Below are 21733 nucleotides of genomic sequence, written 5' to 3'. Positions count from 1 at the left end.
CAACATCACATGGCAGCACTACGAGGTCAAGAAATGATGCAAACAGTTCGCCACTCGATCAACCTGGGTTACGGGTGTGGGTTTGGCCGTATCAACCATGTCAGACTTGGTACATCTGTAACAGTTACAATGGTATAATTGAAACTTGCTCGAACATGATGTGAATCGAGTATCGATATAGTTCTTGTGATAAGAAAGAAAAGATACAGAAACATCCATTTCACATTAAACGAAATAAAGACTAGACCCAAGTAGATATAGTTCTTGTGATAAGAAAGAAAAGATACAGAAACAACCATTTCACATTAAACGAAACAAAGACTAGACCCTAGTAGTTGAAAGTGTGAATAATAGATTGATGAAGTGGGACATAGAAAGTACCCATTCCTGTTTTAAGTTTTCTAGTAGCTTTATTGACTGGACAATGTCTCTTAGAACAATGCCTTTTGGAACCAAATATCCTGGTGTACATTCTGGCTATATTAAGATTTTACTAGAGCATGAAAATATCTTTCAGGATGACTCGTTCCATCCACCATAGCTCTGGGCAAGGAAATCACTCCCGCGAGTTTCCTGCAAAGACAAGCGTAACTTAGAACACTATTTAAGCTCCTACCTTGGCTGCTCTACAATGAGAACATTATTTGATGAAGCATTTAACAAGCTGTCAACTTGGAAACCAATTATCAACTTCGGCAATGCAAAGAAAGATAGGACGCCCTTTACATGATTACTCCGACCTACTCTTATTCCATGATATCAACATGTTTTTTTTTTTTGAGAGAAATAGATGTTCATATTCTTTCATCAAACAAAATATTGAAGTACTGAAGGAGTCTTTTCTACTCAGGAATTGTTCTTTCTTTTTGCAACACTGAAAAAAAAAGGTTAGAAAATGGATGAAAATTTGAGAAAATAAGAAAAACTAGCCTCTATATGGAACATGAGATGTATGATGATTCACGCTTATATGATCAAACTCCAGAAAATGATGCTACAGAAAGTCAGAAACAATAAAAGTCCTTTTAATGACTTGAGTGGCTCTAATTTCCTTTAGCAAACACCCTTCTCCCATCATAAGACCAAGATCAGTTGCAGATTTGTCTCAGAAATTACAAAAGCAATGAGTAGACAGATACTTGTACACTGTGGAGTCTAGCAGATAACAAGTAGTCTTATCCCGTCATATGGAGAGAATCATGTCCAAAAGATCAACTTGATTGCTATCTAGTTGTTCGATGGAACTAGAATTGCAAACTGCATGAATGACAATTTTGTTGTTGATTCCTCAACAGTAATGCATCTTGAGAGGAGCTTTCTCATACATCAACAGCAGTATTATTTTCCTGTTGATGTTTCTCTTGTGTTTCAACTGTGGTAAATCTCTTTAATTGGATCCTCCATGCTCACAAAGTATCAGCAAACTTTTAATCTAACTTATCTTTTCCCAAATATTTGTGAAGCACATGCACAAACACGACGAGGACATGTGTGTGTATATATATATATATATATATATATATATTCGATCAACATGAGTTTTATAGTATTTATACTTCAATTTTATAGGCTCAACAATGTGAACAAATAAATATCATTATATTGATTAGGAATGATCTTCACCTCATTCAACTAGTTTGAACGATCCTTACCCAAGGGCCTCTTGAAGCCTCAAAGCCCTATTTGGCCAAGCAAAACCCATATCACAGTAGCCCACTTATCTCAATCCAAGTTCTAATAGGATTTGGATTAGAACAGTCTTCACCCAAATAGGGGCAGCCATCAAGCAAGGAGATAAAATACTACTTGTGCACGCCCTACAAGAAAAGTCCTTAAACCTTAAGGACTTGGGACGTCTCTCACCATATAAAACAAGGAGTGTCTCCCCATCTAAGGAAATCAAAGAAGTCTCCAATAAGTCTCCAATCGATTCTAGCTATTCCAACCCTCAAAAGAGAGAAGAGAACAGGAGAAGAGAGAAAGGAGGAATTCTGCAAGGTGCAGCCAATCCTTTCAACTGCAGCCTTTTTCCTCAGGTTCCAGCAGCCCAAGCCCTGCGTCAAGCTCTGTCCAGCTGCTGTGAGAAGCCCCCCGAAGCCTACTGCTTGCTGTTCAAACCTTAGGTGGAGGTTCTAGCAACAAGAGAGGAGGAGACTGAAATCGATAGCGATCCGCAAATTGCCGAGAGCACCCAGGTGCTGTCCAAAGGCAATGTGCACCCTATGTGTCTATTAGTTTCTTTACGCACTTTCAATTTCGTTGCTTTAAGTCTTGTAGTTAGCACTTTAGCTTTACAAGCAATAGAGGTCGTTTCTTTTCGGTTTTACGCTTGATCTTCTAGTAATAGTTCTCTCCTCCACCAAAACTTTCATTAGAAAGGTGGTGTCAAGTCGACCATACAAGTTTAAATATACTTAGATAGTACAGTTGTAACAATTAAATTTATTAGAAAGCAACAAAGATTCATCTGAAAAGAAATAGAACTTGCACTATTTGATTTCTATAGTATATAAAATTATATATTAAATGCAAGTAATTTTTGTAGTACACTACATAGAATTATAATTCATACAAGTCTTTACAATTACTCTACCAAACAATGATTCACAAAAAAAAAAAAATATTTCCACGTGATAGCTTTAAGCTTTACACCAAATTATAGCTTATAATACAAGTAGCTTAATTTCATATAGTACACTTGATATTTTTTTAATAAATTTCTAACACATCTCCGCATAACTTGAAGTTTAATAATAGCATTCAATTTGTTTAGTCATCTCTGATAAAGTATGGTTGCTTTTCAGATCAAACTTCACATAATCATTCTCACATTAAAATATTTCTGAATTTGTTTTAGTTATTTTCCTTATTTGAAATTTTTGTTGTTCCCATGGATCAGCTTCCTGCTGTACTAAACTAATGTAGGCAGGATAAAAGTGACAGTTTTAATGAAGGACAATTTAACAATTAGTCTTCCATCTCAAGTTCTAGCAATAAGGTACTTTAGAGACTCAAAAAATACAACTAGGAACGTAGTAACAACTGAGTAGATACATACCTCTGCAATGAAGGAGAGACCAATTTTAATTTCTCCACAATATTTTTGATCCTTGACCACATTATAAACAGTAGGAGGAATATTTCCTTCGAAAAATACTGCTTCTAAAGGAATGCTGGAAAGCAGATGATGGGATCAGATGGTCAGAAAGCTCAGCTATAGAAACAACATAAACTAACAATGTGGTCAAATTAGCGGGAAAAGTATAGGTCTCTTTGTTATGTTATAAGAAAATGTGAATCATCAACACTCAACAGAAACAGAAGACTACAGAATAATTACTATGAATGACAGCTTCTCATTATGTGAAACATGTAAATTCAGCAGTAACTAGTCGTATTCTCCAAACTATTTGTATCATAAATGAAACAACAAACTTACGTTGCTTCTCCCACAAAATCATCACTGGAGCCAGTATCACTGTCCATGAGCTTAATAGTGAGTTCTGGAACACTGTCAGAAACAGTGAACACAAAGCTCTCATGCCATTCAGGATCGCTGCCTTTTCCTGTATCAATACATCTTAAGCATCACCAAATAGTAACAAAGCTACATACATAAGAAAGCGATGCTAATTCAATTTTTCGGTTTATGGGAGGGCCAGTAATAGAGGTAGCTGGCTATCATGACCATCACATTTCATACAGAAAACATGAAGAGTGAGATCTGCTACCGGGTAAGTCAGCTATGATCTGTGTAATGATAGAAATTAGATAGTTCCAATCTAATTACAATATTGTATATAAAATCACAAGAATTATATTACTATTCTGTTGGCCTATTTATTGCATCATTCATTAAGAAAGAAGCTAAAATTTATATAAAAGGGCCATTCAGATCTACCAACTTCAATAATTTATACATCATGCAGATATCTGACGGTAATGTGCTATAATACATCATGAAAATTCTTGATACTACTGACTATAATGTGCTATAGATCATACCAGATGCAACGCTACTCTTCTGCTCCTGCGTCCGGCATGTGAGGACCGCATAAGGATCCATTTTACCTGTTCCAATTCATTAAAAGAAGCCATAAAGATCCGGATTCAAAGTACCAACACGGCCTTAAACATACACATCGAATTCCGAAATCAAGCACCGATGCAAATGCAAGATCAAGAAATGGAAGAAAGGCCAAGAAATCAACGATATTAGTAAAAAAGGAGAAATTTTCATTGGCACTCCTAATAAGATCATGAAAAAGAGGATCAAAGATCGGATCTTTGGTCGAAGATAAAGATCGCACAGAGGAAGTCGGTGTTCTCGAGGCCCTTGGCTCCGACGAGGAGCACTTCAAGCTTTCCACGAACCATCCCTATTCTTTGAGCAGAGACCTGCGATGAAGGAGAAGGAGAAGGAAGAAGGACAGCCTCTTTATAGCGGGGGGAGAGAGATTATTAAAGAAACAAGAAAGGAAGGAGATGATGGGACGCGAGAGTAGATCAAGCGCGTGATCCGAGATGGTTCCTGGTCATACGGGTGGAAATGGCCGGCTTCCTTCCTCTTGCGCATATTTAAAAGCAACATCGTGCCATGTACCCTCGTTCTTCCCACGCCGTCCCTCTCATGTCGGCCGCTGTCCACTGGTGGAGGCATCGCATGGAGCTGGAAGAGCCTCTCGTCAATGTGAACTGTGAACATCTATTGCGCGCATCGATTCATGGGCCGGCAACGACGCTGCACCGTGCTCGAGCCCGTTTTAGAGGCCCATCCTCATCCACCATGGAAGCTTAGGCGGATCCGTCAAAGAACGACGCGATCAGAACGAGGACGGCCGCACGAGCAAAGTGGTATCATATAGCTTGTATGCTGAACTCCAGGGCCGACGGTGCGCCTCCCTCCTCCTCTTCTGCGCCTTCGTCACTAGAAATAGGGGACCGCGACACTTACATCACCTCAATGAACTCTACAGAGCAGTTCATAAAAGCTGAGATTGTAGTCACAACTCCACCATCTGCAGCACAATCATCTCCAAGAGGATGATAGCAAGTGTCCATTCCACCAGAATGCCACAAGAACCATGCACAACTACTCCTATGAAGGCAGTTCTCAGCTTCTGTCTGTAGTCCTTCCAAGAACATCTCCTCTGCCTCCTGCATCACTGCGCATCTGAAGCAATGATCCGCCCTAGATTTTTCCGTGACCAATAACATTAGAGATCAAGAGCAGTAGGGAGTCCAGTGATGTTGCTCTTCACCTGTCAAGATCCTTCTCATGCTGGTACGAGAGCTGCGGGAAGTGACGGGGTATGATCCCGTTACAGCATGGTCGTTATTACAGATGACAAGGGGGTATAACGCCATGTAACAGAGCATTTATGTATCATTATAACGGCCGGTATTTTGGACGGTGCTGTTCTTGAGCTGTAACACTGACTCCCGACCGGCCCTTGTTTGGCTTGTCATGGGTTCGACTGTCTTCTCCGTTGCTCGTCTCCTGAGAAGAGCCCTCCAAATCCGTCTGCGGTGCTCAGGATCGCCGCTAGCCGCTGGGTCAAGCAGGCATTTCTGCACCGCGAGAGCTCCTCGAACGACGCTGCAGTCCATGATATGGCCGCTAGGCCTCCCCAGCGTCAGCCTCGAGCCGGAGCTCGACCGCTGGGTCGCGAGGGGCCACCGCGTCCGCCTCGTCGAGCTGCAGCACGTGATACGAGAGCTCCGCAAGCGTCGTAGGTACAAGCAGGCTCTTGAGGTTCGTGTCTCTCGTCTCCTGCCCTGTAACCGTTTGTGGATTTTCCTCTTAGAGATGTTTCCTTGTTGTTTATGAACAGAAAAGATTTTATGTTCGTGCACTTGACTGAAGTTGGAACTTGAAACTGATGAAAGCAAATGTTAGCTTTAAATAAAAGGTTTTGAGGATTTCTATGGTTTCTTTTGCGTGCTGTCTAGTTATTGTGACGGTTCCTTTTCTGTTGAAAATAGTTTGATATGGAACTTTAGTTCGTTTTCTTAAAGATTTATGCTTAAAGGCCACTCGATTATGTAGGGTTTTGTAAGAAACGAGATGGGATGTATTCTGCTCACTATCAAACAGATACAGCTATAATCGCGAGATTCGCTGAAAATGGCCTTAGCGTTCTCATCTAGTTGTTCAGTTTCCAAGTATTGTAGTGGTAACAAAGCTTTAGTCTTGGAGGTGTAAAAATTACTTGTTTGATAATACATGAAAGTTGTCTCTTGATATGGTATTATTTTATCCTAGATTTATTACATTTGTTGTAATAGTTGACAGACAGTATCCAAAAGCGGCTATAAGGATAATTAGCACAAGCGTTGATGTGTAAACTAAATTATATGATTGCATAGTGATAATGAGATATTATATAGGTAGCGAAAATGTGGTAAATGAATTGATGATGGAAAGCCAGTTGAGCAAAGGAGTAAGAAACAGGTGTTTGTGCATTGTAAACTGGAACATTAGATGTTAAATTGAAAGGGCATAACCCTTAATTGACAGACAAGCAAAAAGAAAAAGTATAAAATATCAGCTCCTGGAAAGATTGGATGATCAAGGGTCTCCACCAAATTTTGATTCTTCATCAAAGGTGGTTCAGGGTTTCGAAGAGAGATTATATTGTTTCTTTCAAATTTGAATGATAACATATGCAAGAAAAAGTTAGGTTATTTGACAACTGTGGAGGACTACAAGATCATGCAATTTTGTGTTTTTCAGCAGTATAACTAACTGGGATGATACAAATGCTAGATGTTACCTTGTTGAATGAATCCTAATATTGAGCATAGAAGACTAACCAGATAGACCTATGGTGGAACATATGGCAAGTTTGCAAGATGATTAAGAGTGTAAAGGTAACATGCACTTGGAGTAAGAATTCTGTTCTGTGCAAATAGGTGAGTGATCCTTCAATCAAGAATTTGCTGCAATCCTAGCTAAGTGATTGTATTTGCCACCAAATTGCTTATCAACTATAAAATAGTATAATATATACATTTGATTATGGAGTATTCTTTATTTCACAGAGACAAACTAGTTATTTTTTTTGTTATGATATTTATTGTGCCATTAGAAAAATAAGCATGTTTATTAGTTTTCTAGATTATCATTCTTTCGTAGGCCCAGAAATATGTTGGCATTTTCTCCATGTACTCAAAAGTTGCAGCAATGCTGCATGTTTGCAGGTTTCTGAGTGGATGAAAGGCAAGCAGAAAATACAGTTCATGTCCAGTGACCATGCTGTGCATTTGGATCTAATTGGTCAAGTCCATGGACTCTCATCTGCTGAAAGCTACTTTAATAACATGCGTGAAAATGACAAAAATGAAAAAACCTATGGGGCACTCTTGAACTGTTATGTGAGAGAACGGCTGGTAGAGAAATCTTTGTCGCATATTCAGAAGATGAAGGAACTTGGATTAGTATCCTCTCCTTTGCCATATAATGACATCATGTGCCTGTACACAAATACTGGCCAGCATGAAAAGGTTCCCTCAGTGCTAGAAGATATGAAAACTAATGGTGTCCTACCTGATAATTTCAGCTACAGGATTTGCATCAATTCTTATGGTACAATGTCTGATATTAATGGCATGGAGATGATCCTAGAGGAGATGGAGCACCAGCCACAAATTGTTGTCGATTGGAACACCTATTCGGTGGTTGCAAACATCTACATAAAAGCAAGTATCGCTGACAAGGCTTCGTCTGCACTAAAAAAAGCAGAAGAGAAACTTGATAAAAGGAATGCACTCGGCTACAATCATCTTATCTCCCTCTACAGCCAACTTGGAAACAAATCTGAGATGCAGAGGTTATGGGAACTTCAGAAAGTGAACTGTAAGAAGTTTATCAACAAAGATTACACCACTATGCTTGGAGGTCTGGTAAAGCTTGGTGAGGTGGAAGAAGCAGAAGTTTTGATGAAAGAATGGGAATCAAGTGGGAATGCATTAGATTGGCGTGTCCCAAATGTTCTTCTAGTTGGTTACAAAAAAATGGGGTTGCTAGAAAAGGCTGAGGCCATGCTCGATGACTTCTTGAAGAAAGGTAAAACTCCTGCAGCAAGCAGCTGGGGGATTGTGGCTACAGGTTATGCAGAAAAGGACATGATGGATAAGGCATATGAACTTATGAAAAATGCTCTTTGTGTTTATATTTCAAGTGCAGGCTGGGAACCAAATCCAACTATTGTCAAAAGCATCTTGCATTATCTTGGTGACAACAGTCAAAGCAAGGATGTAGAGACTTTCATCCAACTACTAAAATTTGCAATGCCAATAGATAGAGACATGTATCACACTTTAATTAAGACCTATATTAGAGAAGGGAAGGAGGTGAGTGAACTTATGCAGAGAATGAAATCTGATGGAATTAAAGAAAATGAAGAGACAAAGAAGATTCTGGACAGTGCAAGCAAGCATTCTCCGTCTCATTCATAACAAGTGCTTGTATTGCTGTCTCCTCTCTTTATGGAAGGTGAGATTATCTTTCTTGATCCCTATTGCTGGATTCTGTTTCTTCATAAACCTTTTATAGTTGTGTTTCAGCTATGGCATTATCATAATCACCACCAGTAAACTTTCTCATGCATAATTTGGTCCAGACTTTTGGGGTTAAAAGAAGAGCATGAGAATGTTGTTGTTTTGAAGCATCTCTGACCACCATATTCCCTAGAGGATATGAAGCTCTGGAGACATGTTCCTAGCATTAGTGGCACAATGTGTGAAAGTGTGTTCAAATGATGGATGATGTATTTCCATTAACATAAGAAACTGATTGGTGATGATTGCAACTTTTTTACAGATGTTTCAACCGAGGGCAGCCTAATGTCTTAAGTGCAACAATTGAGATTTTATGGGTTACAAGACAGCCCAATGTATGAGGCTCCAACAGAGTGCAATTGGGGAGGACTACATGTACACATTTTTTTGATGAAGCCAAGTAATTTTAAGGCCACCATTTGGAATAGGCATGGCACCAAACTACATATATAGTGTGTCTAAACAATGTCTGAAAAGCCCTAATTTACATGGACTTAGTTGTAGTAGAAGTTGAATGGCCCACTCTCTCAATGTGTAATGTTGTAAGGGAAGATTAAGAATGCATGATGACAGTTCCTGGAGTTGGACTGTTCACAATTGATGTTGATATCTATAGGGAACAAAAAAAAAAAGAAAAGTAACAAAGATAGAAGTACATTGTTATTTTTAATGTAGTGACAATGTGGGAAATGTGGTCCTACCAAGTGTTGTATAGAATAATTATAATGTAGTAACTACATTGCATCACTAGTTTGCATAATTCCAAGCTATAATTTCATTTAAAACTTTCTAGATGGTACTATGAGCAGCCTTCCTATCTAACTCCTCCATCCATTAATTTCAAACACTAAATGAAAGAACACGAGAACATTTGACAATGAAAATTCTCATTCATCATCAATTGATTTGCAAAACAAGTCAGATTGTTGAGTTATGCTGACCTTAATTCATCGAAAATCAATTTGTATTCCAAGCTATCTATAAAATATCTTTTTCTGTTTTCTTATAACATTATTTATTCCTTAAAGGGTAACTTTATGAGCAACCAAGAACTTCAATTTTTTTCCCAATCCATGCGCCTCCCTCACAAATTTAACAAAGAGGTTGGCATAGCAAAATATGTTTGGTAGGAACAAAGTCACTTCTCATAGATTTATGATAACTATTGCGTATACCACTATTTTTCAATAATATATATGCATACTAAATATTAAATTTTTGTACATATATCACTGCCCCTATCTTAGTTAATAAATTCAGATTATAATTCAAGTATATTTATCTGTATTAGAATATTTAAAGGATTTTAATTAATTTGTTGTGTGTGTATATATATGTGAATATATATGTGTGTATAGAAAAATTAAGTGGCTTTGGAAGTATATATATTATATTATTAGATATTTGTTTTAAGAGAATACAGCAATGCACAAATCATTGATGGCTTGGGTACGAAGGTAACCAAAGTCGACACCCAACACGATTCCATCTTTTGTTCTTTGTCTTCGTCGATTCCGCATCGTTCCCGATAGGGTCGGACAGAATTGACGGTTGAGGAGATGGGGAGGATGATCCGGAGCTGCCTGCAGTCGGCGCTGAAGCTGGTGAACTCGGTGGCGGGATTTGTTGGGGTAGGGTTGATCCTCTACTCCCTTTGGATGATCAGGGTCTGGTACCGGCAAGCCCATGCCTTCCCCACCGCCGACTCGTGGTTTGTTCCTCCCCATCTTCTACTTCTTTTTAGTTTCCTGTGGAAAAGGTTCGATTCTTGTCATCCAGAGCTCTTGGATTGAATAAAAGAAAGATGCTTGATCTCTTTGAGGGGGGTTCTTAGGTTTTGTCGGACTTTCTCTAATCTTTCTTGGTTAGAAAGATGCCTGATAATCAATTGGAAATTGATTTTTATTTCAAGAAAATAAAATTTGGAGTTTGTGATCTACTGAACGATTGAGGATTTGAGTTGGGTCTTCCTTTGTTTCATAAGGACCACGCTGTGACTCTTTATGCTTTTATCGGTTTCATGACCTACGAAAAACTTGTGGGGTCCTTTTGTTCGGCGAAAGGTTGTTTATCTGATGAAAAACAACTATTTTTTTGGGTTTAAGAGAATTAACCTTTGTCCTTTAATTCTTTAAAACATTGGATCATTTTTTCTTTCTTTCTTTCTTTCTTTCCTTCTTTCCAATGCTCTGTGTGATCCCTTTAAAGTTTATCAGAGAGATGAAATGGGAAGATGTTATTAAGCGTAATGCTTATTGGAAATATGAGTGGGATTGTTCACTTATAATATATTACGTGTCTCTTTGAGTTAGATAGATTTATGGAAGATGAGAAAACAAAATGATCTAATAGCTCCTCACCGTATGTGATCTAACTAGTGAGTATCTGATTTCAAACATCACTATCTAGAAATTCTAAATGAGGAAGACTTTTTATCAGCCAATACTTAAATATTCACTTGATAATCGCATGTGTCATTAAGATTCAGTAATTTGTTTTAATTGTTTATATATTGATTATCTAATATGTTTCTAACGCACATGCAGGTTCATATACACTTCTCTTGGACTAGGAGTTTCTTTTTGCTTGATAGCATTTTCTGGTCATATTGCCGCGGAAACAGCTAATGGTCATTGCCTTTCTTGTGTATCCTACTTTTAAAATAAAAAATAATATCGGTACAATTTTAAGCTTGAAGCCACAGTCACTAGTAATTCTTGGTTGCCTAGCAGCGCAGCGTATAGCATAGTATCTCTAAATGTAGATATATAATATGAAACTAGTGGACTGTTATATGTGCTTTTACTAAATAAAGGTTTTTTTAATGCCTCAAACTATATGGTAGCTGTTAGATACTCGGCACTTAATGAGATTTGGGTGCAGTCTTCCTCAATATAAAGCACCTATAGGTTGCAAATATCTTTAGTAGACTATGTTTTTTTTGTTTCTGAACAGTGTTGAATGCAAGTTTAAACATCCATATACAATTTGAACTCCAATCTAATTTGGTGATTGAAAAGAACATAAATTGGTGATAATTTGTAGAAATTCATTTGTTGTATGCCTTTGATATGAAATTGTTGAATTGAAATCACATATACTTTAATTAAGTAGCTTCTGTCTGGAACTTGTTTTGCATTCTTCTTATATGATATATTTCAAAAGAACGGAAATTAGAATGGTCCATTCTGGTTTAAATGCTCTCTTTTTCACTTGATATTGCACATTTATGTCTATTAGGAGGTAGATCCTGGAAATTCTTATAGTTCTATTGGTATCTAGAAAAGGGTTGCTGGACCAAAAACTTGATGTCTTTGGGTTTGTTTGTACATTTGTTTCAGTGTTATCAGCAGGAAATGCACTTTGTTATATAATTGTCTCCTATGTAACAAGGTTTGCTTTAAACTAATTGGCCATATGTCTCCGGTTGCTTCCAAACTGACGATCCTACTTGAATACTCATCTCGTCAAAGATAAAAACAAATCGAAATGCATAAGCATACCTTCAGTCACTATTCATAATAATTCTTATTTGTAATTAGGATATTCTTTTCTGCAGGAATGAATTAAGCATTAATTTATAGTGCAATTTCCCCAAGAATAATTTTTAATTGATTATGATTTAAATGTGTGAGTTCTTTGTTATCCTTAAATGGTTACAGTATATGGTTTTAGTTTTCTTGCTTGTCATACTGGAGGCTGCAATAACTGCAGATGTAATTCTGAACAGAGATTGGGAAGAGGTGCCACCGTCAAGCTTTCCTTTATATGGCCATTTTGGTTAGCACTGTTAACATAATGTTTCTATATGATAATGATCATTCAACAGGATTTTCCAGAGGATACAACTGGGAGATTTAATGGGTTAAAGGATTTCATCAGATCAAACTTTGAGTTGTGCAAATGGATAGGTTTGGTTATTGTGGTTGCACAGGTATGCTTTTCATACAATTCATAGGAAATTGAAATGCACTGTTGCTGGTATCTCATTTAATCATATTTTCTAAGCATCCCAACTATATTTAAGTTTGTCTCTGCATATATTGGCATAGGCTACCGAGACCCTGCATTGGCTAGTGCCTCATGGACCGGCCACCATATGAAGATCAATTAATTATTGTCTATGGTGACTCACTTTTATTATTAGGCCATGCTGCAGAAAATTAACGAATATTATATCTTTAAAATTTAATCTATTCACTCAAATATAGATTTTTGGACATGTATGGACGGAACCTGTAAAAAATGAGCCAAAAATTATTGTAACCTGAGTGATTCATTCTTTTGTGTAAATGAACTTAAAGCCTGATTGTGTAGGAACACATTCAAATATGCAGTTGGACAGCAATTTGGAGCAGAATTTGTAAAAGGAGCTGAGATTTGGAATTAGAAAAGGTCTGTATAAACATTAAGTCAATTAAAATCCATTACCTTTTAGAAAAAAACAAGTGGGAAATCATGGAAACCAATAAAACTGTACCATAACCTACTGAAAATCTACCTACTTTAGTTTTGGTGGAACCAATAGAAAAGTGACCAACAGTGCTGCTGAAATACATGGTTTCGGCTGAAACTTGAAGCCATGGTTAGATCTACAATTTAGTAGCTGGGAACCATGTATATAATCCATTTTCTTGATTTGTTATTCAATATTTTTTCTTTTAAGTTGGATTCAACAATTTAGATTAAACTTAAAAGGCTCTCGATAACAGCATATATGTGCTGATGACATGATCACAGACAGCAGGAGCACGTTGATCAATCTTCTCATACAAGATTTCAAAGACTGCAAAATAATTGCCTTATGGGTATACTTAAAATTCGATAACCAGTCTTTTTCAGCTATGCATATATACGTGTATCATATCGTTCTATTTTCTGAGACATTCATTGTGGAAGTTCTTTTTCTTTTCTTTTCCATTGCCATTTACCAAAATCGTGTTCAATAATATTCCAGGGGCACTTGCGGTACCTCATGTCTTCCCACTTGAACTGCCAGCTTTTTTTTATATGATACCTCCACTGCATGTCGATATTTTTCCACCATGAATTTGGAGTAGCCATATATTTTCTTATTTTCATTTGTTCTAATTACAAAGCCTTTTTCCATGTGATGCCAGGCAATGTCTCTCTTTGTGGCCATGATTCTCAGGGCTCTTGGTCCATACCATGGGAACTGCTACGACAGCGATGATGAATATTTATCTGCAAGGCTTCCTCTCTTACGGAACCAGGTTCAACATACACAATATGTTGGTGATCCTAGTGTTCAATGCCGAAAGTGATTCCCTGAATGCAAGTATTTACCATCTTTTCTTTTGCTTTGTTTTTTTAAGGTCAAGTTGCAAAAATACTTGGATCCTTTAGCACGTGTGACCACTCAAAATCAATCATTTGCTTTACAAAATTTTCCTTGATTTCCTCGAATAACTTTTTCCCTTGGACTCTGTCTTTGTCTTGTTTACAGGCTTGAAGTCACGAGTCTTCAGAAGGATAGTGTAGAAACTAGTATCCCATGCAATTTAGTTGAGTTCCAGTTGTGACAAATGGGGACGTGTGGCCTGTAAATAATTCGAACAACAATGATGCTTGATTAAGTTATTTATTTGTGTCATAATTGCCATACACTCCTTTCTTAATACGTAGCTCCATTAGGGTCCTGTTTGTCATGTACGACATTGTTTGCTATGCCCGTAATGACTTTCCAGTTGTTTAGTCTTCTTACGTGTTCTTATGCGTGTTTTTTTGGCCACTTGGTAGTATCTCCCCACTCTAATCAATAGATAATCAATCTTGCGTCCGTATAAAATAAGTGTCGACCGCTGTATACTCATAACGTTCCTTTTTAGTGCGAGTGAAAGATCCAACTCTTCTGGAGCTACAAACAGATGATAACACAGCTTCCCCTTTTGCTCACCAGAAATCTCCACAGGAACACGATCCATCTTTGAAATGGTGGAAACGATTCAGATCTCGGAGAACGATCTCCCTGTCGAACGCCATGGACACCATCTTAGCCATGGAATGGCAGTCGCCGCAGACGCGGAGGTTCTTGACGACACGGAGCGTCGTCCCGGGAGGAGTGTTTATGAGCCCGAAGGCGATCGCCAGCTTCTCGCTGTGGTACCGGAGGCTCGCTTCCTTCTCCTCCTCCCCCATGTCCACATGAAACACTCGCGAAGTGTCGGGCACGTAGCCGACCGACTTCAATCGCTCCACCACTTCGTCCACCATCCTGTGTGCCGCTTCCGACTGCGGGTGCTTCCCGTCGCCGGAGAAGAACTCGTGAACCGTGTTGGCCACCTCGATGGAGCTACAGCCAGGCACCTTCACCGCCCCCCTCTCGCTCATCAGCTGCCTTATCCGGTTCACGTCCTCCCATCTCCCATCCGAGGCACACATGTTCGATATAATGACGTAGTCGCCGCCATGAGTGTCGTCTAGCTCCAGTATCCTCTCGAACGCCCGCTTGCCGAGGTCGACGTCCCCATGGCCTCCGCAGGCGGACAGCAACGTTCGCCACAGGATAGGCGTGGGCTGCATCGGCAGACCATCGATGAACTCGTAAGCCTCGTCGAGTCGCCCAGCTCGAGCCAACAGATCCACCACACAGCCGTAGTGTTTGATGCCGGGGATCACGCCGTGGCGACCCCTCATGCTACGGAAGTAGCCAAGCCCTTCCTCCACCTTACCTGAATGACTACAAGCATACAGGACGCCGAGAAATGTAATGCCGTCGGGCTTTATCCCCTCCTTCAGCATCTCCTCGAACAGAGATATGGCTTTGCTCCCGTGCCCATGAATCGCGTAAGCTACGATCATGGCCGACCAAGCTTGTGTGTCCTTCGAGCCCATGTCACCGAACACGCCGATGGCATCTTCCAGGCTCCCGCACTTGGCATACATGTCGATCAATGCTGTATTGACCTTCACAAACGAGCCAAATCCATTCTTTCTTACGTACTCGTGGATCCACTTCCCCAGTTCCAGCGCACCCAGCAAGGCACAGGAGGAGAGAACACTGAGCATCGTGACGTCGGTCGGCTCGAGTCCCTTGGCTTGCAACTCGCGGAACAAGGCAAGTGCCTCGCTGGGGCGGCTACTCCGGACGCAGGCCGTGATCATGGAGTTGTAGGAAATCACACATCGACCGTCCGTCCTGGCAAAGAGAGCGCGGGCGACATTAAGCTCGCCGCACTCGGCGTACATGCTTATAAGCGTGGGGAGCACATAGATGTTGTCAGCGAACCCCAGCTTCACGGCCGCGCCGTGGGCTTGCCTCCCCTCCTCCGAGGCCTTCGCGCTCGCGCACGCCTTGAGAAGGGTCGGGAAAGAGTAGTCGTCGGGGCCAACACCCGCGTCGAGCATCCGGGCGAATACTGCGACGGACTGAATGGGATCGTCGGAACGGGAGTAGCCACGCGACAGGGTGTTGAAGAGGACGACATCCGGGTCGGGAATTTGGTCGAACAGGCGGCGGGCGTAGTCCATGGCGGAGGGAGGGCACGAGGTGATGAGCTTAGTGAGCAGGGGAGGATGGTGTTGGAGGCGGGATTTGATGGCGAGGGCGTGGAGTTGCTGGAGTTGCCGAAGGGAGGTGCACTTGGTGAGTAGGGAGAAAGGGAATGGTGGTGGAGTTTCCTTTGCGATGGCCTCATTTGGTCTAGATTTGGCCGGAGAGAGGGGACTGGCTGTGAAGGTTGTGCTCATTGTACTGGTCGGGGGACACGCTCACGGCCTCCGATAAATGCTGTGGCCACAAGAACAAGATAGGAGAGATTGAATGGATCGGATCCAAGTCGGTTCGTATCCGACCCGATTACTACCAAAGATATTAAACATCATGTTTGAATAAAAAAATAATATATAATATTGGTAGAATCGATTCTCGTCATTAAATCGATTACAGAAGTACATACACGCCGCAGGCTCGAGCGTCGCGTAAAAACCTAAACCCTAGTGTGCTCGTCACCGAGTCTATTTCCCGGAAGCTCTGATCTCGCATTTTCTTCGTCCGATCGCCTCTCGCATCGACGAGCTGCAGCGGAAAGCGGCATCCGTCGTGGAGTGAGAGCGGCAACGAGCCGTTGTCTTCTGTACGCGTTGTCTTCTGTACCTCTTTTTTGCTTTCTTGTTTGTAATGTTTGTCTTTCGGAAGGGAATCGTTTGACGGGCTGTGGATCACGGGAATGCCGGCGCTCTCTCATCTCCCGCTCGCCTCTTTCCATATGGTCGCCGTGTGATGCCCATCAATAAGCCCGGATGCAGGCGTCTGCGAGAGGACTCGCCTTCTCTTCTTCCCCAGTCTCCTGTTCCACCAAAAGGGGTAACTGATCATCACTCTTCTTGCTTCTTTTTACTGGTGATCACATGCTTTGGGGTTTTGGAATTCGATGGTCCAGCTATGATAATTAGTCCGGTATTTTACTTAGGATGTCTCTTCTTGTGCCTCTCTGTCTCCGTCCTTCTATTAGTCCTTTGTAGATCTCCTCCACTTTTAGAAAGTTTGCAGTTTTTTGTTATGTGGACATTAGAGAAAAATAAATCATGCCAAGTTTTCAGGTAAAGAAACTCCTAAAGAGAAAATATTTTGCTTTCAAGTTACTGTATGCTATTTATTGTATTCGTTGCTGCTAAACGAGGATGATGCCTGATGCAAACAGCTCTAGCTAGCTAAAAACTCTTCATTATTGAATACAGAGATATTGTACCAGGCCGAGATCCTTTTTTAAAACATTCTGCATAAGAACATTCTATGAAACAAGAAGAAACATTATATTATTGTGAAAATCCTGTGCCCTGTTTATTTTGTGAAAATTGTTTACCTTTCTTATGTTATTGCAGTGTTCATTGGCTTATCTAGTGCACTACTTCGATCGAGTTTCAGAGGATGGGAAAAATCATTTTCTGCATTGGTTCCCTCTGGTCCATATAAACCACAAAAAGGCGAGAAGATATCTGAACAAGAAAGGCGTGCTTTGGTGGAATCTTTTGTTGACAAGTAAGATATTGACTCCAATGATGTTTTGAATGTTTGTGCCAAAAAGTCGTGAAACATGAGTTTGATTGCAAATTTTTGTTTGGTGAAACATCTTTGTAACTGAAGCTTTGGCAGCTTTCCAGATTTTAGTATGTTCATCCTAATCCTACCACATTAGGATAGGCTTTAAGGGTATTTTAGAATTTATCATACAGATTTTTTATACTATTAGACTTCTTCTCTCAGATCCTCTGATACTTGTCAAACAAGCACACTTTTTTATGCAAATAGAAAACATTATGCAATTCTTTTTCTGCATTTGATTCAGCTGAATGTCAAAATTTGAAGAGATATTAGTCTGATAAGGACACTTTTAAGATAGAGAAGCAGTTAACTAGTGCCATTTCTCTGATCTCCATCATCTCCTCCATATTATTAAAATTTGAGTATCTTCACTTTTAGATAAAAGGTTAGCAGCATAATTGTCCTTGTTGATTCTCTCTTGAATAATAACTTTTCTAGCCATCAAATAGCTCAAAATCTCTGACCTGGAAGTAACCAACTGATAAGAGGTTATCAAAATAGCTATATAGAAAAGTAAAGAAATAGGACTTGAATTGACTAGATCCAGGCTTAGCTACTGAACCCAAATTGATTCCTCCTCCCTCCTCGACTCTCCTTGACTGATTGGTCACTAACCACATGTTGCAAACAAATTTTGATTAGTACTTTCAGAATACTCTAAAACAGGTAAAATTGTATTTGTGAATTTTGGAAGTCATATCTGTAAAATCATGTTGTTTAATTTCACTTTTTTTTTTCCTTATTTCATGTTCTAAGGACATTTTTGTTAAATATTCAAGCTTATATTTAGCTGTTACAGGTACAGAGCCTCAAATGCAGGAAGATTTCCTCCTGTTTCCCATGTTCGGCAAGAGATTGGTGGGTCTTATTACATAATAAAACAACTTGTTCAAGAAATGAAGTACAATAAAAGGTCATCTTTGAACGGGGGAGCCCATCATTTGACAAAAGCAGAAGACGTTGATCAAAGTTCAAGTGCCAAGAAAGTGCCCTTTACATCTGCTGTAGACAATATGTTGAAAACAGATGTAGGTGACAAAGTAAGTTTGAACAAAATAATTGAAAATAAAAATCAATATGTATGAACAGTTTTTAATCTGATGAACAATTTTGAACTAAAAGATCTTGAGTAGTGACGGTTGTGCAACTAAGTATATTTGACATTCTGGAATGTGTTTGGTCTGTTCGGCATCACCATTCAGTAGACATAGGTGACCTTATCTATCTGTATCTCCTGAAATTTATTTCTTTAATGATCTGAATGTTCTAGTTCGGTTGGTTTTTTTGCATCACTGTAGTGCTTTAGGTGTTTCATCAGTCAGATGTTTTCTTTAGAGTAGATGAGACTACATGATGTCTTAGGAAGATGATGGCATCTGAAGCCATGGATTATGTCAAAAGCTAGAACGATCTGTGACCTCATGCTGAAATCAAGTGCTATAAAAAGGGTGCCATGATCCATCCCAAGTGAGTTCAGATGGTAGCTAAGTATGTGCTCATTTTAAACAATCTCCTATTTCACATGAGAGAAGTATTCAGCATCCATTTTGTAACTTGTCCTACTCTAAAGTTTTCTTTTTCTGTTCTCTCTAGTTCTTTGTTTATTATTCTCTTTTTTAAGGATAAAAAATGTTACCCCCTTTCTTATAAAAGGATGACAAGTGATTGTTCTCTCTCTCTCCTCGGTTATTTATATTAATAGCTACTACTGCCATCCTTTGCTACCTAGCTATTTTTAGGAGTTCTTGACATGCAGTCTAAAGGTTAGGCATTTTTACTTTACCTTTAAAGTGGCAATGTTTGGTGACTTTGGTCTCATACTCACTTGCAGCAGATTGCACTGTTCTGACTCAATTTTCTCTTTTCTTTTCTAATATATTTATATGTTTATATTCATTCTCACTTATTGTGGATCACATTGTTCTGACTTCATTTGTCCTTTTCTTATTGAATCTTCAGTTTCTTTGTCCTTTTGTTCAACAGCTACCCATCTGTACATCTTTCTTTCCGTATAAATGGATGTGTTTGAAACTTTCTTCCTCTTTTCGGCTTGATGTCCTGTTTTCGCTTCCCACTTCTTTTATTTTTAAATCTATAGTTAAAAATTTAATCTAAAATCTTTTACTAATCTTTTTAAGTTGTAGGATTGCTTGTTTGATGGAAATATTAGCCTGCACAAGGATTTGTATCTTTTAGCTATTTGGCTAAAAGAGTTTATTTTCAGTTTTTCATGACATGTTGAATTGCTTCTGATGTTATCATGGTTTTTTAGAGCTTGGAGTGCTGTTAAAGTGCTTTTTGTTAATTGCAGAATCTCTTGTTGGCTCTTTCTTGGTTGACTTATATTGTCAAATAAACATAAAAGTTCTTGTTCTGCAAGATTTGGAAATAGAGATGCTGATATAATGATTAGATTCTGGCATTCTGCAAGGCACCAAGATTTTGTTCTTTTTGAGATTTCAAAATAGAGATTCTTTTCTGTTATTTAAAGCTGATAGGAGTTGCTTTTGCATAAATGCATGTGCCTTGCTGATAACTTCACTTGTAGCAGGATGAATCATCAGTCTCACTGAAATTGGATATTGGAGTAGATGCCATGCAGTCTCCATCAGGAGAAACTATAGGCTCCAGAACAGAGAAAAGTGCTAATGACATTGCGCATGATGCTTCTTTCTCAAAGTTGGTTGAACATAATAGAGGAAAAGATGAAGTTTTGGAGACTGAGGAACATCTTAGGTAAGCTTGTTTTAACTTTTTTTTTTTTACTTTAGCAGTCTGCTTATTTTAACATACTTCATGATATTACACTATAAAGCATCTAATGGTTTAGGTCCTTTATTTGTAATTCCAGTACCGACTACAATTGTTTCTCTAATCACACTGTCCTGCTCCCTCCATATGCTTTTTTTTTATTCCTGAAAATAAACTTTTTTCATTCAGACATAAGCTTCTAGCAACTTGTTAGATTTGCTCCAAGTTCTAAATTTTTATGCTACAATGAGTCTAGAGATATTTGTTGCAATGTTTTTTCTTTCTGATTTCTGTTTTCATACATAATATGGCAATACATTTTGGTCAGGAAACTAAAATTCTTTTGATAGTTCTTTGTAGCCAATATATATTGTGCCATGCCGAGATAATTATAGATGCTGAATGCAGCATTGTTTTCTTTATATAGGGATCACCCGAGAAGCACTGAGCAGAGCGATTCATCGGCAAGAACAACAGACTTGTGGGGAAATTTGAGACTTTTGGCAGACGGGATTGTTAGCTTTTGGAGGAAATTGTAGCGGGTTTTGGTTACATTATTTCGCACAGGAATATGCAAGATTTGAGATGGATTTTCCCTTGTTGCTGCATAATTCTCATCTTGGTGCCGCTGAGACGGGTATCTTGCAATTTCTCCAGTGGGTTTTGTTTCTGCAAAGAAGTTGCATGTTATTCTGTGACATCACATCATTTTGATCTGTGTACTTATCGTTGTGCTTTTCCTTGCCAAGTACCGTAGATACAGTTAGTATTTTAGATACAGTGATGTGTTGCACCTTGTTATTGGTTGATCTTTATCACAAGAATATTGTCCCGTTTTTGCTATTTGACATTGTGAAATGATGGTATTGCTTACTGTATCTGGTTGATGTAAAATTATGCCAGTTATTGCTGATAGTTTTTAACTGATGGCATCTATCGTTGTCTCCTGCATTTATAGTTGTTGAATAGATCGTCGACAGCTTCAGTGGAGACGGAGATGGCGAGCCTGTTCAGACCACGTTGCGGTTAGCCACCTTGTGCCGATGCTTCGCCAGCTCTTCATCAGATCATATGGTTCCCTATTTTGATTCCAGTATAATATCATATAATGCGGAGTTATGGTGTAGCTGCCTGCTTCATTTTGCTGTGAATGTAGTTAGCTGGGATTCTCCTATCTCTTTCGTCTTCATGTGTTTTCAGTTTCCGATTAATTATCTTTAGTCGTATAAATAATTTTTTGAAAATAGATAAAATAGTTTTCGATACATTTTATTTAGGCAGAATTAAGCAAGCAAGAATTAAGCATGATATTTTACGGAGACATAATTGCATCTTTCTTATTTGTTTCAGTTAAAT

The 21733-nt window shown here is 39.1% G+C and overlaps 5 protein-coding genes across 13 annotated transcripts; 3 read left to right on the top strand and 2 right to left on the bottom strand.

Annotated features, from left to right (window-relative positions):
- Window positions 1-204: 204 nt before the first annotated feature.
- LOC135610389 (elicitor-responsive protein 3-like) lies at window positions 205-4720 on the bottom strand. 3 transcript variants are annotated; one of them, XM_065104834.1, is made up of 6 exons: window positions 4496-4720; window positions 4311-4398; window positions 4006-4071; window positions 3440-3566; window positions 3059-3173; window positions 205-573 (listed from the first exon to the last, which is right to left on the bottom strand). In XM_065104834.1, the coding sequence occupies exons 1-6, from the start codon at window positions 4703-4705 to the stop codon at window positions 514-516; spliced, it is 666 nt and encodes a 221-aa protein (XP_064960906.1). In that variant the 5' UTR covers window positions 4706-4720; the 3' UTR covers window positions 205-513. The 3 variants fall into 3 exon arrangements, with proteins under 3 accessions (XP_064960906.1, XP_064960907.1, XP_064960908.1); XM_065104835.1 differs by having other exon boundaries at window positions 4604-4720; XM_065104836.1 differs by having other exon boundaries at window positions 4542-4681.
- Window positions 4721-4737: 17 nt separating this feature from the next.
- On the top strand, window positions 4738-9143 carry LOC103976922 (pentatricopeptide repeat-containing protein At4g21705, mitochondrial). Of its 2 annotated transcripts, XM_009392295.3 has the most exons (3): window positions 4738-5755; window positions 7204-8497; window positions 8825-9143. In XM_009392295.3, exons 1-2 carry the CDS (start codon window positions 5468-5470, stop codon window positions 8458-8460), a joined length of 1545 nt encoding a protein of 514 aa, XP_009390570.2. In that variant the 5' UTR covers window positions 4738-5467; the 3' UTR covers window positions 8461-8497; window positions 8825-9143. The 2 variants fall into 2 exon arrangements, with proteins under 2 accessions (XP_009390570.2, XP_009390562.2); XM_009392287.3 differs by lacking the exon at window positions 8825-9143 and having other exon boundaries at window positions 7204-8821.
- An 844-nt stretch (window positions 9144-9987) lies between these two features.
- LOC135610387 (tetraspanin-19-like) lies at window positions 9988-14277 on the top strand. Of its 2 annotated transcripts, none has more exons than XM_065104828.1 (6): window positions 9988-10273; window positions 11109-11208; window positions 12225-12305; window positions 12392-12496; window positions 13683-13857; window positions 14030-14277. In XM_065104828.1, exons 1-5 carry the CDS (start codon window positions 10122-10124, stop codon window positions 13845-13847), a joined length of 603 nt encoding a protein of 200 aa, XP_064960900.1. In that variant the 5' UTR covers window positions 9988-10121; the 3' UTR covers window positions 13848-13857; window positions 14030-14277. The 2 variants fall into 2 exon arrangements, with proteins under 2 accessions (XP_064960900.1, XP_064960901.1); XM_065104829.1 differs by having other exon boundaries at window positions 13683-13861.
- An 87-nt stretch (window positions 14278-14364) lies between these two features.
- On the bottom strand, window positions 14365-16404 carry LOC103976954 (pentatricopeptide repeat-containing protein At2g02980, chloroplastic). Its single transcript, XM_009392324.3, has one exon. It carries the CDS (start codon window positions 16270-16272, stop codon window positions 14476-14478), a length of 1797 nt encoding a protein of 598 aa, XP_009390599.2. The 5' UTR covers window positions 16273-16404; the 3' UTR covers window positions 14365-14475.
- Window positions 16405-16479: 75 nt separating this feature from the next.
- Window positions 16480-21255, top strand: LOC135581225 (uncharacterized). Of its 5 annotated transcripts, none has more exons than XM_065104823.1 (6): window positions 16481-16658; window positions 16721-16888; window positions 17407-17563; window positions 18426-18666; window positions 20175-20362; window positions 20805-21255. In XM_065104823.1, the coding sequence occupies exons 2-6, from the start codon at window positions 16825-16827 to the stop codon at window positions 20914-20916; spliced, it is 762 nt and encodes a 253-aa protein (XP_064960895.1). In that variant the 5' UTR covers window positions 16481-16658; window positions 16721-16824; the 3' UTR covers window positions 20917-21255. The 5 variants fall into 5 exon arrangements, with proteins under 5 accessions (XP_064960897.1, XP_064960895.1, XP_064960898.1 ...); XM_009392353.3 differs by having other exon boundaries at window positions 16486-16629; XM_065104825.1 differs by having other exon boundaries at window positions 16480-16888; window positions 18426-18654.
- Window positions 21256-21733: the final 478 nt, after the last annotated feature.

This window comes from Musa acuminata, chromosome BXJ2-4 (assembly GCF_036884655.1).
Source record: "Musa acuminata AAA Group cultivar baxijiao chromosome BXJ2-4, Cavendish_Baxijiao_AAA, whole genome shotgun sequence".
Classification (NCBI taxonomy): domain Eukaryota; kingdom Viridiplantae; phylum Streptophyta; class Magnoliopsida; order Zingiberales; family Musaceae; genus Musa; species Musa acuminata.
This window is presented reverse-complemented; position numbering and strand designations above follow the sequence as displayed.

Excerpts from the sequence above, each read along its gene's own strand:
- LOC135610389 (XM_065104834.1), bottom strand. The coding sequence starts at position 4,705 with ATGTTCACAGTTCACATTGACGAGAGGCTCTTCCAGCTCCATGCGATG. Across the intron at positions 4,399-4,495 it reads CGCGCTTGATCTACTCTCGC|GTCTCTGCTCAAAGAATAGG; the intron begins GTCCCATCATCT and ends CCTTCATCGCAG. Across the intron at positions 4,072-4,310 it reads CGAGAACACCGACTTCCTCT|GTAAAATGGATCCTTATGCG; the intron begins GTGCGATCTTTA and ends GAATTGGAACAG.
- LOC103976922 (XM_009392295.3), top strand. The coding sequence starts at position 5,468 with ATGGGTTCGACTGTCTTCTCCGTTGCTCGTCTCCTGAGAAGAGCCCTC. Across the intron at positions 5,756-7,203 it reads GGTACAAGCAGGCTCTTGAG|GTTTCTGAGTGGATGAAAGG; the intron begins GTTCGTGTCTCT and ends GCATGTTTGCAG.
- LOC135610387 (XM_065104828.1), top strand. The coding sequence starts at position 10,122 with ATGGGGAGGATGATCCGGAGCTGCCTGCAGTCGGCGCTGAAGCTGGTG. Across the intron at positions 11,209-12,224 it reads ATGGTCATTGCCTTTCTTGT|TATATGGTTTTAGTTTTCTT; the intron begins GTATCCTACTTT and ends AAATGGTTACAG. Across the intron at positions 12,497-13,682 it reads TGGTTATTGTGGTTGCACAG|GCAATGTCTCTCTTTGTGGC; the intron begins GTATGCTTTTCA and ends ATGTGATGCCAG.
- LOC103976954 (XM_009392324.3), bottom strand. The coding sequence starts at position 16,272 with ATGAGCACAACCTTCACAGCCAGTCCCCTCTCTCCGGCCAAATCTAGA.
- LOC135581225 (XM_065104823.1), top strand. The coding sequence starts at position 16,825 with ATGCAGGCGTCTGCGAGAGGACTCGCCTTCTCTTCTTCCCCAGTCTCC. Across the intron at positions 17,564-18,425 it reads GTGGAATCTTTTGTTGACAA|GTACAGAGCCTCAAATGCAG; the intron begins GTAAGATATTGA and ends TAGCTGTTACAG. Across the intron at positions 18,667-20,174 it reads AAACAGATGTAGGTGACAAA|CAGGATGAATCATCAGTCTC; the intron begins GTAAGTTTGAAC and ends CTTCACTTGTAG.